This window comes from Manis javanica, chromosome 8 (assembly GCF_040802235.1).
Source record: "Manis javanica isolate MJ-LG chromosome 8, MJ_LKY, whole genome shotgun sequence".
Classification (NCBI taxonomy): Eukaryota; Metazoa; Chordata; class Mammalia; order Pholidota; family Manidae; genus Manis; species Manis javanica.
Window position 1 is genome coordinate 100832613 of NC_133163.1, and position 14895 is coordinate 100847507.

Sequence of the window (14895 nt, forward strand, 5' to 3'; positions counted from 1 at the left end):
TTGTGTTTATTGCCAAGTATTCATATAAAATATCTTCTGCAAGAATTAGTTAATGCCAACACTGGATAGTGCTAACATTAGATACAAGCAGAGCAATGAGTCTAGCTACATTTATCATTATAGAGTTCTTGTCCATCTTAAAAGCAGTGTAATTCTGTAAATGAGATTGTTAACTCAGTCTTTATGTTCGCAACTAAATTTCTAATTTGGTGAGTCACTGCTTTCTGTAGCAGTAAGTAGCACTACTTTTTAGAAGAGCCTAAAAAACTCAAGCATACATTTCATCAGTCAATAGAGTGATTTCTTTGATTTTTCGTCTAGCAGGCATTCTTCACTCAGTAACATAAAGACTTTATTAGTCTCTCAGCTATCACACACCCTTCTCAGACCAGCAATACAGTAATTTAACCTTTAAAATGCTTCAGTGGGTTTTTCATTTCTAGTTTGAAAAGTGGTAACAAAAAAGCTTTGGCTTTTAAAGAGCTTATCATGTTTAAAATATTCAATTCTCTTTTGTCTTGCCAATGGGTTTCAGCCTGGGGCAAGTTCACTATGGATTCAAGGTGACCAAAGAAATGACAGTAGAACATTCTTGGGGTGAAAGGGTTATAGCCAACTTTATTTCCATGGTGGCAGGTCAGTGACTGAAATGTCGTTCACTCAGAGCGAGTCTGCATGTAGCGAGCTGGTCTCTGCCTCTGGGCCTCTCGGCCTGCACAGCCGTCCTCTGGGCCTCTGCTCTTCTCTCCTGCAGCTTTGCAGCCGTGCCACCGTGGTGCCCAGAGCACTGGGCAGGGCTCTCTATATAGAGTCAATAATGATGCATTGCCCACACATGGGTAGTGAGCTAGCTAACTAGGGCCAGGTGAGAATCCTGGCCACAGGAACTTTCATTTTATCCACACCTTTCCTTTCAACTCGATGATTGGTCTCAAACTGGTGCCTCAACTTAACTGGTACCATAGTAATGCCTGAAAATGTTCTGTTAAGTCAAATAAGGTGAATTATTAATATCTCTAAAGCCAAAGAAAAGCAGCTTTTGTCATATTTTCTTAATTACAGTTTCACCAAGATTCTTCACTTTACCTGAGTCAGAGAATCCTCTGATACTGAGGTCAATTAATTTTTTTTTCAGCATCTTTAGATGTGGGAGAGTTAATAAAGCAACTCTTCTAATCTCCCTTTTGTAAGTCAATGAAAGTTCCTAAAATTTAAAAAAAGCTATAAACAAAATTTTATTTTAGAATAAAATATTAAATTCTTAAAGAATACCAGTTTTAGGCAATATTTAAATATTTAGAAAAGTTTTCAATAAATTAAAATATATTCTAGCAAAACAACTCAACAAAATGGACTTTCTTCCTGTGCTTCTGCAAAGCTGCAAGGACAATTTAGGGACTTCAAAACACCTTTTATTGGATGATTAATGAGGTTATAGAGATTAGGTGTAAATGAAGATAGCTTGTAAGAGCACACTAGAAGTACTGAGGAAAAACTGAGTTAATTTCTAAAAATGCACATATTTATAGCCTAAACCTTAGAAGATCCTAGAAAACTCAAGCACATATTTCATCAGTCAATAGAGCAATGTTGTCATCCATCCTTTGGAAAACATGTCTGTATATTCCTGAGAGGATGAGAGTGAAAACGGCAAATGGCATTTAAATATCATGAGTATAATTTGACTTCGTGGACCCCCTGGAAGGAGCCCTCAGAAATCACCGAGACCCCATTTTGCGAACCAGGGTACTAGATTCTGATCTAGGCAGAAGCTGGGGTAATAGTGAATGAGAGATCCTCGCTGGAAGGAGATGAATGTTTGTGCAGTGCAACTGCGCTCAGTTCTAACATGGAAAAGACTGGAGCGCTGTGAGGGTAGGGCAGGGAGGCCGAGCCTTTTCTGCCAGGCCGGCGAACTCCGCTCCAGGTCAGTGACCCTTCCACCTGCCGAGTAGGAGTGGGCTGGGGCCGCGGGGTGGCCGCCCGACCTCGGCCTCTTCAAATCCCAGGACAGGGGTGGATGGGAAGACACGGCGGACTCCAGTGCCCCTACCTGGCGGGCCCTGTACCCGGCAGGATGATCACCCCACACCACCAGGGTCTCCAGCACCGCCGGGGCCGCGCGTGGCGCCGGGGACCCACGTCTACTCCGCCCCTCAGGGTGCCGTGGAGGGAGGCGGGCGGATTGCTCGTGGTTCCGTAGACCATGAGCGGTGGCCAGAAGTGTGCACCTGCCGAGGCCGGCTTGGGCGGCTCAGAGGCGGCGAAAGGGAGAGCTTGGAGGAAGAAGGGGAAGAAGGTCGGGCCTGAGCTGCTCCCTCAGGAGGATCCAGAAACGCGCGGGATCCGGGAGTTGCCATCGAAACCGGGAGCGTCAGGTCCAATTTCTCCACACGCGGTCAACCTCTGCGCGCAAGCTGGACTAGCGGTTCCCCCAGCGGACTCTCGCGCCCTCTCGCGGCCTCTCTCGAGAACAACACTGTGCTTGTCCACGAGGGACGCGAATAAAGATTTCTTCTTCAAACAAACAGGAAGTGCCTACGGAGGCCGGGCCGGCTGCGGAGCAGGGCCCGGGCATGAGGTCCGGTGAAGACCGCAGGGCGGGCGGCGGCGGCGGCGGCGGCGACGGCGATGAGCGACATCGTGGAGAAGACGCTGACGGCGCTGCCGGGACTCTTCCTGCAGAACCATTCGGCTGGGGGACCCGCGGCCGCCAAAGCGGCCTTTTCCTCGCGGCTGGGGGGCCTCGTCCGCGGCATCACCTCGCTCACCTCCAAGCACGTAGGTGCCCGCTGGGCCGGGAGGTCGGGGCGCCCCGAGGAGGCCCGCGCGCTGGGAGGCCCGGGTCTGGAGACCAGCCTTCGGGGGTCGCCCCTCCGGCGAGGCTCGGGGCCTGCGCGCGTGTGGGTCCGGCCTTAGTCCGACTTCTCGCGTCACTTTCTGCCCCACGGACAACGGGAGGCCGGGTGTGCACAGTTGTATCTGGGGCGAATCTCTTTGATCTTTGAGCCTCCGTGTGTTTTCTGAATGCTGGAGTGGAAAATTACCAATGCATATTTTATAGGTTATTTTTATAATTGAGGTATCGAGCGTGTGAAAATATCAAGTGTGGTGGAAGTGTCAGCATTGTTCATCTTTTGCAAAGTTTCATTTCCTGCTCCTTCAGTTCTTTTCTCTTCCCAGTTTATTCAGCTGCAACATGACACACCCTGGAGCGGACCCTGCCATCTGAACCTGTTGTTGAGTATATTTAGGGAACTTGAGTTTCTTAGGTTAGACCAACGAGTTAGGTAGAGAAAAAGCATACTTCTCCCAAAATTTGCTGAGTAAGTCTGCCTCAGCTTTGAAAATGAGCACTAATGGAAGTGACCAAGTTCCTACAGACTTTTGGTTAGTTATCTTACACGGATTATGTGAGATACTGATTCAAAGCTTAGTTTATATCTTTAAAAAAGATCGTGTGTTAAGTTATAATTTGATCAAAGATATTTATGGGAGAGGTTATGTGGTAGACACTGAGAAACAGAGTAAAAACGCCTTTCCTTTTCTCAAGGAATTGATCATTCACTTGGGCTGAAGACAAGTATAAGCAATATGCAATGAAATATAAGTGCCAGGAGAGAAGAGAAGACAAAGAAAGAAGGAACGTGCTCAGAGGGTATAAAATGTTCTTTTTAAACTGAAATAAGGTGATGCTATACTGGATGCTATATTTCTGCTTCACATTCAGAAATCATTTGTGGACAATATTGTTTGTCTGAATGTTTTGTCCTTTGGTAATTTTTATGAGATGTTGGATGAAACAAAATAAGTATTTTTGGTCTTATTTTGCAGTTTGAAACTGTATATGGAGTATCTGAATGTGGCAGTACTTCACTAGTGTTTCTTGATTAGCCACTTAATGGACATCTGCTCATTCAATGTGTAATTTAAAGATAGCATTAGGTTAACCAAAAGTGAGGCCAATTTTCAAGAGCTTAGAGTGAAATACAATGCAAACAGTAAAAGTGCCCACATTGGTGTATTTATTGTGTGTGAGAGAAAGACAGGAAGTGAAGGAAGGGATGTGAGGAATAAGATGGGATAGAGAAGAAGAATATAGTTTAAGAAAAAAAAACAGATTTCTGTTTCTGCATTTTTACCCTATTTCTCTATCCCATGAAGACTTTTTACTTTGAAGGGAAAGGTGTGAGAATCTTATCCTGGACCAGTACATGAAGGATATCTTTTCTACTCTCTCCATTAATTTTCATAAAAATTCCATTTTCTGCTAACCTGTCCTTAAGGAGTTGGTAACTGAGCTAAGAAAAGGGAATAATGGGTTAGCCTGGAAATATTTATTCTCCCCAGGAATGATTCTGAGAGTTGGAGAAATGCCTTTAGGCAAATCTTAAGCACATCATTTTTATAACTCCCTTTTAAAATAATGTTTCTTTTTTGTTAAAGTACTATAGATAACATTTTTTCCCTTTAAAAAGCAGTTACAGTTGAAAAAGACAGTTACTCATGCATTTAATTATTTTCACCTTTTCAGGAGGAAGAGAAATTAATTCAGCAGGAGCTGAGTAATCTGAAAGCAACTGTTTCTGCTCCTACGACAACACTGGTACGTTTGCATAGGCAGTGCCAGCATATTTTGAATTTGAAATTGGGCCCACTATGGACTTGATGGTGGCCTCTAATTGATCCGTTGCTAAAATCTGACTTACCGTAGTCCAAATCAGTTATGGGTGATAGCAAGTCAAATATGAACTTTATTTTATTACTGACTGGTTGCCCTAGAGCAAGACTTGCTTTACTGATGTCAATTCAGTGCCAAAGGATGATAATTTCATAAATGTGGCAGTACCCCTGGGACTCCAGTGCTGATCTTACTGTTGAATGTTATGTACTGGGAAAAGGTTAGGATGTATAATTTGATTTTTCAAACAGCATTCATTCAGCAACTATTTAATGAGCAGCCACTACATGTGGGATGCTGGAGGAATGTCACTACATAAAACTTAGTTTTTTTTTCTTTTAATTTTCATGTAGTTAACATACAATGAAGTTTTCCAAGCAACATTTACTTAACAAATATTTAGTAAGTGCCTTTTGTGTGTAAGTCATTGTGGGAATGTTTTCCTTCTAATAAAAATATTGGGGTGCTCATTTTGCAGGAATACATGATCATGTACATGAACAACACTTACAAAGTCTGAGAGAATGGATTTCTTTTGTGAACATAATAATATGTGGACAAATGACACCCAAAACATAATCTGATGTATTTACATGTATATATGTTTGTGTGTATAGATATGTATACGTGTGTGTATGTGTAAAATCATCGAACTTGGTAGAAATGTTAAGCTGAAATGGTTTCTCTGTTTTTATTTTCTTTGACTTCCATTTTCTGTAAATGGCATCAGTAAATATAATTTGTCTTGCTACGAGGCATAAATCTGACGTGGGCAGAGCCAAGATAAATAGTAGAAGTTAGGAAGGCAGAGTTTGGAAGGAAGATTTTATATTGTGGCTGTCCAACTCTGGGCAGAGTGGTCTGTCCCATTAGGTGGTGGTGTAGAGGTTGGATGACAAAGAAATTATAAAATGAATTCCTACATTGGGGAATGTACTTTCATCTCCAAAAATAAGAGAATAACAAAGTTTACGATATAATTTTACTTAAATGAAGTTCAATGACTTTTGAAAAACTCTGAGGTAAACTGTTAGAAAACCAGGGTTGATACTTTCTGGCTTCAATGAACACTTTGACTCCTAATTGATGTAGAAACCTTTGAAGAAAGACTTCCAGTATCTTTTAAGCTTGTTTTCTCAGTTTTTAGTAGTCATAATTAATGTGCTAATGAATTTTCTTCTATCGCTTTAAACACAAGTGACCTGAATTAAATCTTATTCCCCTAGGATTTTCCTCTGACTTCTTTTTAAACTCTTCATATTTGCTTGTATATAATATACGCATGTGTATATTATACATGTGATGTGTGTGTGTATATGTATATGAATGCAACATTAAATATTCTTTAAAATATTTTACTAAAATAAATATTGTTGGTCGTTAAGTTTGGGAGCAACTTTTATTTATAAAATCTGACTTCAGGTGATTAATTTATAATATATGCTATTCAGTGCCAGGATTAAAGAATTCCCCTGTTAAATAGTACAACATAATAGAAAAAATCAAAACATTCTATTTGTGTATTTAGTTACTCTACATATATTTTGCTTTTCAGAAAATGATGAAGGAATGTATGGTGAGACTTATATATTGTGAAATGCTTGGATATGATGCTTCCTTTGGCTATATACATGCAATCAAGTTGGCACAACAAGGAAACCTTTTAGAAAAAAGAGTAGGTATGTATGTGTTTAAGACTTTAATACTTAATGCTGTCCTTAAAGTTCCAGCTACTATATAAAATGAAGTGCAGGTATTTAGTATGTTTTTAGAATATTGTCTTGGAATTTCTAAAGCTTTAAAAGATAACACTTCAGAAACTCAAAACCTATGAATGAAATGTGTTTTCCTGATTCATAGCATTTTGGAATTATGGAGAAGATTAAAAATTGCTTCTTCTTTTGATGGTGGTTAGATGACTATATATATATATATATATATATATATATATATTTGTCAAACTCATTGAGCTATATACACTTAAAAGTTCATAAGGTGGGTGAATTCTCTTGTATGTAAATCATACCTTAGTAAAACTGATTTTAAAAAGTATGTCTGACTTCATCAGTTTAATGAATTAAACAAATATTATTTTTATAGGATAAAAACTGAAATTGACCTGAGTCATTTTAAATCCTGTTTTCAGTTTCACAAATGTTAGCTATGAAGATTAGAGGTATCTTTTAAAAATTTCGTCTCTGTAATCAACCTTAAGGGCTATTAGCAAAAATCTTATCAGGGATTTTAAATTTTCTGTTCATAGGTTCAATTTTATATCAGAACCCCAAGAAGCAATCATTTTAGACTAACATAGCAGTGGAACATATTCTTTATTCAAAGGAGTTGATAGTATCATGTTACAAGGACCAACATTCTTCACAAGTCATATTAACCTGTACTGTCAGATGGAGTTGGGGTGGGATATAGCTTGGTAAAGATTCCAATATTCTGCCTGTTGAACCTCACTCTGTCCAAAATACCCTCTGTCTTCTAGATTTGTATTCTTCCCTCCAGGTAGAATGTTCTCTGTCTTTCCCTTTCCATATTCCAAGTCAAGTTTAACTCTTCTGTGATTACTCAGGTGGCTCCTACCATCTGTTACCATATCTTTTCATATATTGATGTCTTAGCTCCCAAACTAATTCTAAGACTCCTAAAGGTAGGACATTTTGAAAACAATAGATAGTAAATATTAGATGGATGGTGGTACAGTTATTTTGTACAACTATTGATATATTCTGCTTCTTAGACTTCCATGTAATTTTTAAATTTAATTTAATTTTAAAAACATGTAAAGCATTAACATGGTTCAAAATTAGATCTTATAAAAAGATGTAATCAGAGAAGTCTTCACTTTCATCTGTAGCTCCTATGCAATTTGTACCTTACCCCTGTAGATAACTTTTAATTAGTTTCTGATTAATCTTTCTTTTGTTTTTTTTCTGGACAACAAGCAAATGCATGGGTACACATTCACATACTCTTTCTTAAACAAGAGACAGCATGCTGTATACATTATTTTATACCTCGTTTTGACACTTGATAACTTTTATACAGTTGCATAATTTTCATTGGGCAGATGAATGTACCATAGTTTTTTCAGTCAGGTCCTTTATGGGTGAACATATGGGATTTTTTATTTTTTGCTCTTATAAATAATGAATAACCTTGTACATGTGTTATTTCATAGTTATGGAGGCTTATCTTAAAGGAGACCTGAAGAATCATTATTATTGAGGTTCATGATCTTCCTTGGGAAAATATTTTTGCCAGCTAGAGAGACATTTATCTGCAAGTATCAGATGTTCTATATGTGTGCTATGAGTGGAAGTTGTTTTTTCAAGAAAGCATGTAAACCATTTATATGTCTTCACTCTAGTACTATTGCCTCATCCACTGTCCTGAGATTTGTAAGGTTAGCTTTTGTGCTTTTTATGATGAATACCTTCTTGTTTTTTATATGAATATTTTTGAATAAATACATTTCAGTACCTATTAAGTTAGGCATTACGTTAGGTGCTTTATGTTGTGAGATGTATTTCATTTTACAGAGGAGAAAGCTGAGGCTGAGAAGGATTAAGTCACTTGCCTAAAATCATAGAGCTGATAAATGGTAGAGCTAGAGTGTGAACCCAAATTTCTACTAGTCAGTGCCTATATTCTTACCGTATACTTTGCCCTCAGTCACATTAAATGTACTTCATAATCGTAGTTCTTTGTTTTCCTGAAACCTTTTTCAGTTTTGAGTCACTGAATATCTTTCTCCCTGTTTCTGGATTATCAAAACAGGGTGTTTTTTTGTAACATAGAATTAAGGTTTCATTGAGATGGTCTTAAGTTTTTGATCATCTTGTACCTTGATACTGGTGACTCGGGTATGGGTGTTACCTTAGCCAGACGAGTTTCAGCAACTGGTAAGACTTAGGCTCCACTTTAAATGCTCTCCAGGGTTTTACTCATCTCTTTCTTAGCTATGGTAGTGCTTTTTTCTCTCAGGATTGTGGGAGTAATGGTTCTGCTCCTCGGACCTTCAGTGAACATACTGCAGTGGGTCACACTGCTGCTTCTTGGTTGTGAGAATAGGAAGTTTCTAATAGTTTTCCCATGTTCCCCGACACATACAGACAGTGTGGATGCTGGATAATGATGAGGATAGTTAACATTAGGATCCCTAGTGAAAGGGCTGAGTGAATTGAGACGAATGAAAAACAATGAGGATGGGAATCAGGGATTAGGGCCCCTAGATAGACTGTATGGAGAGACAGGACAGCATAGGAGTTAAAAACATGAACTAACTCCTGCTGTTGGGGTTGAGTCCTGGCTCCACCATATAATAGCTGTAGACCTTGGGCAGTTGGCTTTTTGCATCTCTCATTATTGTATTGGGGATTATAAGAATACTGACCTCATAGAGTTGCAAGGATTAAACGAGATGAGGCTTATAATGTCCTTGACCCATGCTAAAATAAATGTCATCAGTGTGAAGGGTGATAGGAAAATGACATGGAGCGTTTAGATTCCAGCCACATAGCATTTTTCTTAATAATGTATTTCCTCAATCTTAAGATGTACTTTTTTATGTTTTAATATTATTAAAATAAAAATGCTTATTCAAATCAATGAGTGCATTTAGTGTGGTAGTCAGTGTTTCCTTCCTCAACAACTGTTAATCATTCAATAGTGTATCTTCAAATGGAGAAAATAAGGGATTGTTTATGGCTTAATATATGATTTACATCGCATGGGTTGGTAATCGGTAGCTCATTCAATAAATACAAATAGAACTCACTGTTAACTGTAGTAACTAGTAGTTTCTGAATAACTATATGTTTTCAGCCAGTTCCCTATTGGTATGTATGGGTTGGTTTTTATTTTTTGCTCTTATAACAGTGAATGGCCTTGTGCATGTGTTATTTCATAGTTATGGAGGCTTATTAAAGGAGACCTTAAGAGTCATTTTATTGTGATATCTTTTAAAAAGATATAATCAGAGAAGTCTTACTTTCATCTCTAGCCCCTACCCAGATTGCCCCTTAACAATCTCTGTAGGTAACTATTTTCATTAGTTTCTGATTAATCTTCCCATTGTTTCTTTTTGCAAAACAAGCAAATGCGTGGGTACACATTCACATACTCTTTCTTACACAAAGGGAAAGCAGGCTATATAGATTATTCTAGAAAGTGTTAGAAATGTTTTGATTAATTGTGTTGAGATTTGCACAGAAGATAGAGGCATATATTCCTAATGTCATTTATAGAACTTTAAATTGATATGTGGAGCCTCTTTTCCATTTCAGGCATATCCTGTGAAATATATAATTTTGAAAGATTTTGGAATAAAAAACACCTGAAATCTTCCTTGCTTAAGTTTTTGAACTATATATTTTGCAGCTTGTTTTTATGTTTACCTGTCATTGGTATCTTTGACACTTAAATTTTGGAATATATTATTGTTATGTTTAACTTCTTGGGAAAAGTTAAATTTTAGCAGCTAATGAGACTTTTCCCCTCAAATTTTGTAGGTTATTTGGCTGTTTCCTTATTTCTCCATGAAAGTCATGAGCTGTTGCTTCTCCTTGTGAATACAGTTGTAAAGGTACTGTATTTTGTGTGAATTTGTATTAAGTCTTGATTATTCCTGCAAGCATCTGTCATTTCTCCCCAATTATATTGAATTAGCTGTTTTTGTAAGAAGGTAGGCTTACAGAATGGGCTTAGGAAGATCTTTTAGATCAGTTTCTGCACCTGTAAAATGAGGATAGTAACAGAACTTAATACTTTTCTTGCTGTTGTCTTTTTCTCTGGGATCTGTTCTGAAAGGATATAGATATACACTGAGTAATTGAAGTCTTTTAAATTCTAAAAATCATTTTAAAGGAGAATAGAATATAATTGGGTAAATGAACTGTATAGATAATAAAAACACAATTTAATCCACATGATATTTTTCCTGTTAAATGTTAATCAAATTGGTAATAATGTATAATTGAATTGTTGAGCTTTTTCAAGTTTATCTGTGTCACTCTTTTGACAGATAAGTTTTTGTGTATGTATATAGTACTTTGTGAATATACTCTATTAAAGGTTACTAGTAGCTTAAATTTTTCCAAGCTTTAAAAAATATATTTTTTTGGTTCTATTAGAATGATTTATAAATTTGTACATATATAAGTATATTTGAACACATGGGTTTTATTGTATATGAGAATTACTTCCTTTTAACCTTCTACTTGTATTACTGATTAACAAGAAAAATTCATAGAATTGCTTTGTTACTAGTTTGGAAAAGTTTCCAAATGCTGTATATGTAATAAAAGGAGACTGCTTTGGCCAGTGTCAGAGCAGAAATACAGTTTCCTTTTGGATCAGTTGCTTTTGGCTGTATTTATCTGTTGACTCTATGTAGACAAATGAAAGAGGGATATTCTTATAAAATATGAGATAAGCTTGAATGCACCAAGTTATTATAATTACAAAGTTGGTAGAAAACCATTAGTATGGTATGTAGGATCATTGCAATGTTGAGCCAGCTATCCCTACTTTCAAAATTTGCACTGAATGTTTTCTTTGCTTAATAATTATGTCAGGACTTACAGAGCACTAACCTGGTGGAAGTATGTATGGCACTTACGGTCGTCAGCCAGATTTTCCCTCAAGAAATGATTCCAGCTGTTCTTCCATTAATAGAAGATAAACTTCAACATTCTAAGTAAGTAAATTCTTTGTGGATAGGTATGTACACTATATATTTTAAAATAAAAATTTATACTAAAAAATTTATTCCAAGTTTAACTTAATGCTACCAGGGTAGAGCATATTCTTTGACTGCCAGACATTATGCAAAAATCCCTGATGGCATCATCCTTTATTTTTGTGTGGGTTTAAAAAAATGTTAGGCAGCTTTCTAAACTGAGAGGCAATGAGGCTGTGTGTCAGGGACCTTTGGTACTACTAACAGTACCACTAACAGCAGTGGCCCAGTTTTTCCCTTGCCTGTATGGGGTTGATTGAAGCACCTTAGTTCTCACAAAGTCGTTTTGAAGATCAAGTGAAATAATGGAAAGCATTTGGGAAAGGTTCAAGTGCTCTGAATGTAGAGAGCTTCAGTGTGTTGGGGTTGCTTTTACAGCAAAATAGCAGCATTCAAATTCTTGTAGCATAATATATCCAAATAAAACCCTAAGTTGTAGTATACTGCTTATCCTATCTTGTAAGATTCCTTAACTGCCTCCCTTAATAGCTTGACTTACTTTTTCTCCACACTTGGAATTATTTTGTTTTTGACCAAGACTCCTAATTTCATTACCTTTAAAGCTAGGAAAAAGTTGCAGTCATTTTCCATTTTTCCTTTGTGATCACAGTATTTTAGTTATACGTACATTCTTGATAAAGAGTTTTTTTGTTACTCATACTTTATGAGTAACATACTTCATATGTTCAAGTCAGTATTTTTAGTGTTCTAAGATTATAAATTGTCTACAGTTTGTATTCTTTAAGAAATCTTGGACCAGTTGTCTAGCTAAAATAATAACTTTGACTAAGAATTATAGAGTAACTTTAAGAATTATAGAGTAAGTTTTCCAGACTTGTTGTGATGTTTTGTCTATGTCAAATCTGTGTTTAAAACGAATGATGAATATAGAAGATTAATTACTGAAACTAAATGATTAGCTTTTCTTGGATAATCATAGGTTGATGTGGTCATAGCAGAGCATATTTTTATAAAATTTTTCCTTACCATTTACTGTTTTGTGGTAATCATACTTACTGACCCTTTGTATGGAATACTTCTGAGGATTAAATTTTTTCCTGTTGCTTCCCAGTTACCCTTTCAGTTTTTTCCTTATTGCTTCCCATTTTATTTCAAATCCTCATCTCTCCTGTCTTCTACTAATTAGAGTTTAGATTTTTTGAAAAGCTGCTCTGTAGTTACAGCCATTCTGAACTCCATGCTATAAAGAGCTAAAGAATATGGGATAGAGATACAGGTAGGCCAGTAGGTATCACAAAGAAGATGTGAGTGAGGGCTTGGTTTTGACTTGAGAATCCCTGGCTGTATTTCAGCATGCCAGACCTAGAGCCCGAATCTAGGTCTCTTGATGTCTTGAGTTAGTACCACCACCACACCAGGCCTGGGGATTCTGGAGCCTGTTCAGAGTTTGTATTCTTTTTCCTTATGTCGTTTACCTAACTCTAATATTGGTAAACACTCAATTACAATACATTGGGATGTAGTGTACAGTCATCATAGTATTAATACCAATGACAAATCTAGTTAATCTGAAGGTAGTGAGTTGCTTGTTAATAAAATTTAGCAGAAACTGGATGATCATTGTTAGGAATCTTATAAAAGATATTCTTGAGCAGAACACAGAGGGTTGATTGAATAATCTCAATTTTGAGATTCTATGATTTTAGGTAACAAATACATATTTAGAACCCTAATAAAAGGAAATACTGGCTCTTGTGCCATTTGCTGCTGTTGTGAGCACTGCCAGCATAGTCTGCAAATAATGGAACATGTAGGAATAGGCATAAGAAAGTAACAAGGAGTATACTTTCTTGAAAATCACATTATTAATATAGGATAGCAACTCTTTACTTTTGCTTCTTGTGTGCTAGACATTATCTGTTACAAATTTAGAGCAAGACTAGTGCATACTTTCATTGTAATGAGGTTTTTGAAACATGAGCTGGACAAGGAGAGGAATAACATCTTTAAATTTGAGTTTCTCCTGTACTCTCCTGCCCCTTTAATATATTTGGAGTATGTTTGCCTATGATATAAAAAAAATATGAATATCTGGAATGTTAGAGAGACTTTTAATTTTAATAAAGAGACTGTTCAGTATTACTAGCCGAAATTACCCCTTACTGATTTAAACTTAATGTTGATTCTTTTCCAAATTTATACAGAAATGGCTTTCAAAAATAGAATTAGGGAATTAAGGAATCTGTTTATCTTTGTTGTTTTTTCTGGTTTCAAAAGTATTGTATGATGTATCTGTATTCCTATTCTGTTAATGTGTGTATGCAATCTAATTAGTAGTTTGTTAAAACCTATACTCTACAAGAAGTTATGTCAAAGAAATAATCAATCTTCCCATGTTTTCTTCTGTCTGCTACTTCTATAGCTTTTCTTCTTCCTTCCTAATTACAGCCCTTTAGTAGAATTCGTGCCTCATATTTAAAATTACGGTGTATCATAATTCTTCCAAGTGGTAAAGATACCTCAAGATAAGTGCTGGGCATAGAAGCCACAGGGCATAAATCTGCAAGGAAGTAAAAAGCTAACCTTTTCAAAGAATATTGCTTCTCTCTCACCAAATTTACATTTCCCTGTATGGCCCCGGAAGACGGCTGGTTAGCCAGAGACGGGTAAGATTCCTCGAGGGAGGAACAACCTAAGAAGGCACAGTCGCAGGGGGGCCATCAGGTGAGAAATTGGGGGTCAGCGGAGGTGAGGCTTAGAACCTCACCCCCTGTTTTGAGAGAAATCTTCTGCATCCATGGATGTTTTGTTGCCTTTGTCTAGCTTGGATTAATACTTAGTCTATAGGCACAGACCTGATCATACATTTGCCCTCTTACAGCACTAACTTATGCTTTTCATCTTTATCTTGCATCTACCTACCAATTCAGCATTTTATTTAAAAAAATAAAATAAAATAAGGGAGAAATGTGAGATTCACATATAAATCATGTATAAAAATCAAATGAGTAATCATATCTGACTTGGTTGTTTATAGTTCATGATGCGTGATCAGAACCGAAAGTTTCTGTGATATGACTGCCCTTGCACTGTTCACCATGTAAGAACTTACTCACTATGTAAGAACTTGTTCGCCATGTAAGAACTTGTTTGTTATGCTTCAGAAGATTGGAGACTGGGCTTGGGGTTGATTAATGATTGTGCATTGAGTCCCCTATACAGAATTTTATTGTTGTAAACAACCATTTGATCAATAAATACGAGAGGTGCCCTCTCAAAAAAATATATATATATTGTGTGCTTGTTACCAAAATATTCCATAACTAGAGAAACGTATAACATAGTTAAATCCTCTTGAAATTTTACCTCCTAGGTATAGCTACTTTTTATAGATTGGTGTATTAGAATAAAGAAACTAATAATAAATGAATAATTCTCTCTTTTTATATTTAAGTAATAGCTGATACTTTGAAATCATCTGGTCCAAAATATTTCAAACTAA

General features: G+C 36.8%; 1 protein-coding gene across 5 annotated transcripts in view; it reads left to right on the forward strand.

Annotated features, from left to right (window-relative positions):
- Positions 1 to 2512: 2512 nt before the first annotated feature.
- Positions 2513 to 14895, forward strand: part of AP4E1 (adaptor related protein complex 4 subunit epsilon 1) — a 65973-nt gene continuing 53590 nt past the window's right edge. For 4 of the 5 annotated variants that reach the window (XM_073211846.1, XM_073211847.1, XM_073211849.1 and 1 more), the window contains exons 1-5: positions 2513 to 2781; positions 4535 to 4606; positions 6237 to 6360; positions 10204 to 10277; positions 11269 to 11390. In XM_073211846.1, the coding sequence (XP_073067947.1) occupies positions 2632 to 2781; positions 4535 to 4606; positions 6237 to 6360; positions 10204 to 10277; positions 11269 to 11390 (542 nt within the window). In that variant the 5' untranslated portion in view covers positions 2513 to 2631. Of the gene's footprint in view, positions 2782 to 2818; positions 3659 to 4534; positions 4607 to 6236; positions 6361 to 10203; positions 10278 to 11268; positions 11391 to 14895 lie in introns of those variants that run through there. The other variant, XM_073211850.1, reaches the window with a different exon arrangement.